Source organism: Cyclopterus lumpus, chromosome 24 (assembly GCF_009769545.1).
Source record: "Cyclopterus lumpus isolate fCycLum1 chromosome 24, fCycLum1.pri, whole genome shotgun sequence".
Lineage (NCBI taxonomy): Eukaryota > Metazoa > Chordata > Actinopteri > Perciformes > Cyclopteridae > Cyclopterus > Cyclopterus lumpus.
In genome coordinates, this window is record NC_046989.1 from 443,273 (window position 1) to 445,000 (window position 1,728).

Below are 1,728 nucleotides of genomic sequence, written 5' to 3' on the forward strand. Positions count from 1 at the left end.
CTCAAGTGTTCTCAGGTGAGTCCCACAGGTGTCTCAGGTGTTCTCAGGTGAGTCCCACAGGTGTCTCAAGTGTTCTCAGGTAAGTCCCAAAGGTGTGTCAGGTTACACCCACATGTGTCTCAGGTGTTCTCAGGTAAGTCCCTCAGGTGTTCTCAGGTGAGTCCCACATGTGTCTCAGGTGAGTCCCACAGGTGTCTCAAGTGTTCTCAGGTAAGTCCCACAGGTGTGTCAGGTGACTCCTACATGTGTCTCAGGTGTTCTCAGGTGAGTCCTACAGGTGTGTCTCTCAGGTGAGTCCCACAGGTGTGTCTCTCAGGTGTGTCCCACAGGTGTCACAGGTGAGTCCCACAGGTGTCTCAGGTGTTGTCAGGCGAGTCCCAGAGGTGTTCAGCAGAGGGACATCCGTTTGCGGTGCTGCTCCACCAGTGGTACCAGGCAGCGCGGTGGCCCGGCCTGCAGCAGGAACAGGTGCTCCAGCAGCTCGGCGGCGCCTGAGCGCTGCTGCGTGTCACGAGTCAGCATGCAGCCCAGGAAGTCCTTCAACACCGCAGGTGTTCTCAGGTGAGTCCCACAGGTGTCTCAGGTGAGTCCCACAGGTGTCTCAGGTGTTCTCAGGTGAGTCCCACAGGTGTCTCAGGTGTTCTCAGGTGAGTCCCACAGGTGTCTCAGGTGAGTCCCACAGGTGTCTCAGGTGTTCTCAGGTGAGTCCCACAGGTGTCTCAGGTGTTCTCAGGTGAGTCCCAAAGGTGTGTCAGGTTACACCCACATGTGTCTCAGGTGTTCTCAGGTGAGTCCCACAGGTGTCTCAAGTGTTCTCAGGTGAGTCCCACCGGTGTCTCAGGTGTTCTCAGGTGAGTCCTACAGGTGTCTCAAGTGTTCTCAGGTAAGTCCCAAAGGTGTGTCAGGTTACACCCACATGTGTCTCAGGTGTTCTCAGGTAAGTCCCTCAGGTGTTCTCAGGTAAGTCCCACAGGTGTCTCAGGTGAGTCCCACAGGTGTCTCAAGTGTTCTCAGGTAAGTCCCACAGGTGTCTCAGGTGAGTCCCACAGGTGTCTCAAGTGTTCTCAGGTGAGTCCCACAGGTGTCTCAGGTGTTCTCAGGTGAGTCCCACAGGTGTCTCAGGTGTTCTCAGGTGAGTCCCACAGGTGTCTCAAGTGTTCTCAGGTAAGTCCCAAAGGTGTGTCAGGTTACACCCACATGTGTCTCAGGTGTTCTCAGGTGAGTCCCACAGGTGTCTCAGGTGTTCTCAGGTGAGTCCCACAGGTGTCTCAAGTGTTCTCAGGTGAGTCCCACAGGTGTCTCAGGTGTTCTCAGGTGAGTCCCACAGGTGTCTCAAGTGTTCTCAGGTAAGTCCCAAAGGTGTGTCAGGTTACACCCACATGTGTCTCAGGTGTTCTCAGGTAAGTCCCTCAGGTGTTCTCAGGTGAGTCCCACATGTGTCTCAGGTGAGTCCCACAGGTGTCTCAAGTGTTCTCAGGTAAGTCCCACAGGTGTGTCAGGTGACTCCTACATGTGTCTCAGGTGTTCTCAGGTGAGTCCCACAGGTGTGTCTCTCAGGTGAGTCCCACAGGTGTGTCTCTCAGGTGTGTCCCACAGGTGTCACAGGTGAGTCCCACAGGTGTCTCAGGTGTTGTCAGGCGAGTCCCAGAGGTGTTCAGCAGAGGGACATCCGTTTGCGGTGCTGCTCCACCAGTGGTACCAGGCAGCGCGGTGGCCCGGCCTGCAGCA

At 55.9% G+C, this 1,728-nt stretch overlaps 1 protein-coding gene across 3 annotated transcripts in view; it reads right to left on the reverse strand.

Moving 5' to 3' along the window:
• Positions 1-1,259: 1,259 nt before the first annotated feature.
• LOC117727125 (serine/threonine-protein kinase PAK 6-like) overlaps positions 1,260-1,728 on the reverse strand; it is an 18,509-nt gene continuing 18,040 nt past the window's right edge. For all 3 annotated transcript variants that reach the window (XM_034527205.1, XM_034527203.1, XM_034527204.1), the window contains one exon: positions 1,260-1,728. This exon is cut by the window's right edge and continues 94 nt beyond it. In XM_034527205.1, coding sequence (XP_034383096.1) covers positions 1,655-1,728 — 74 coding nt within the window. In that variant the 3' untranslated portion in view covers positions 1,260-1,654.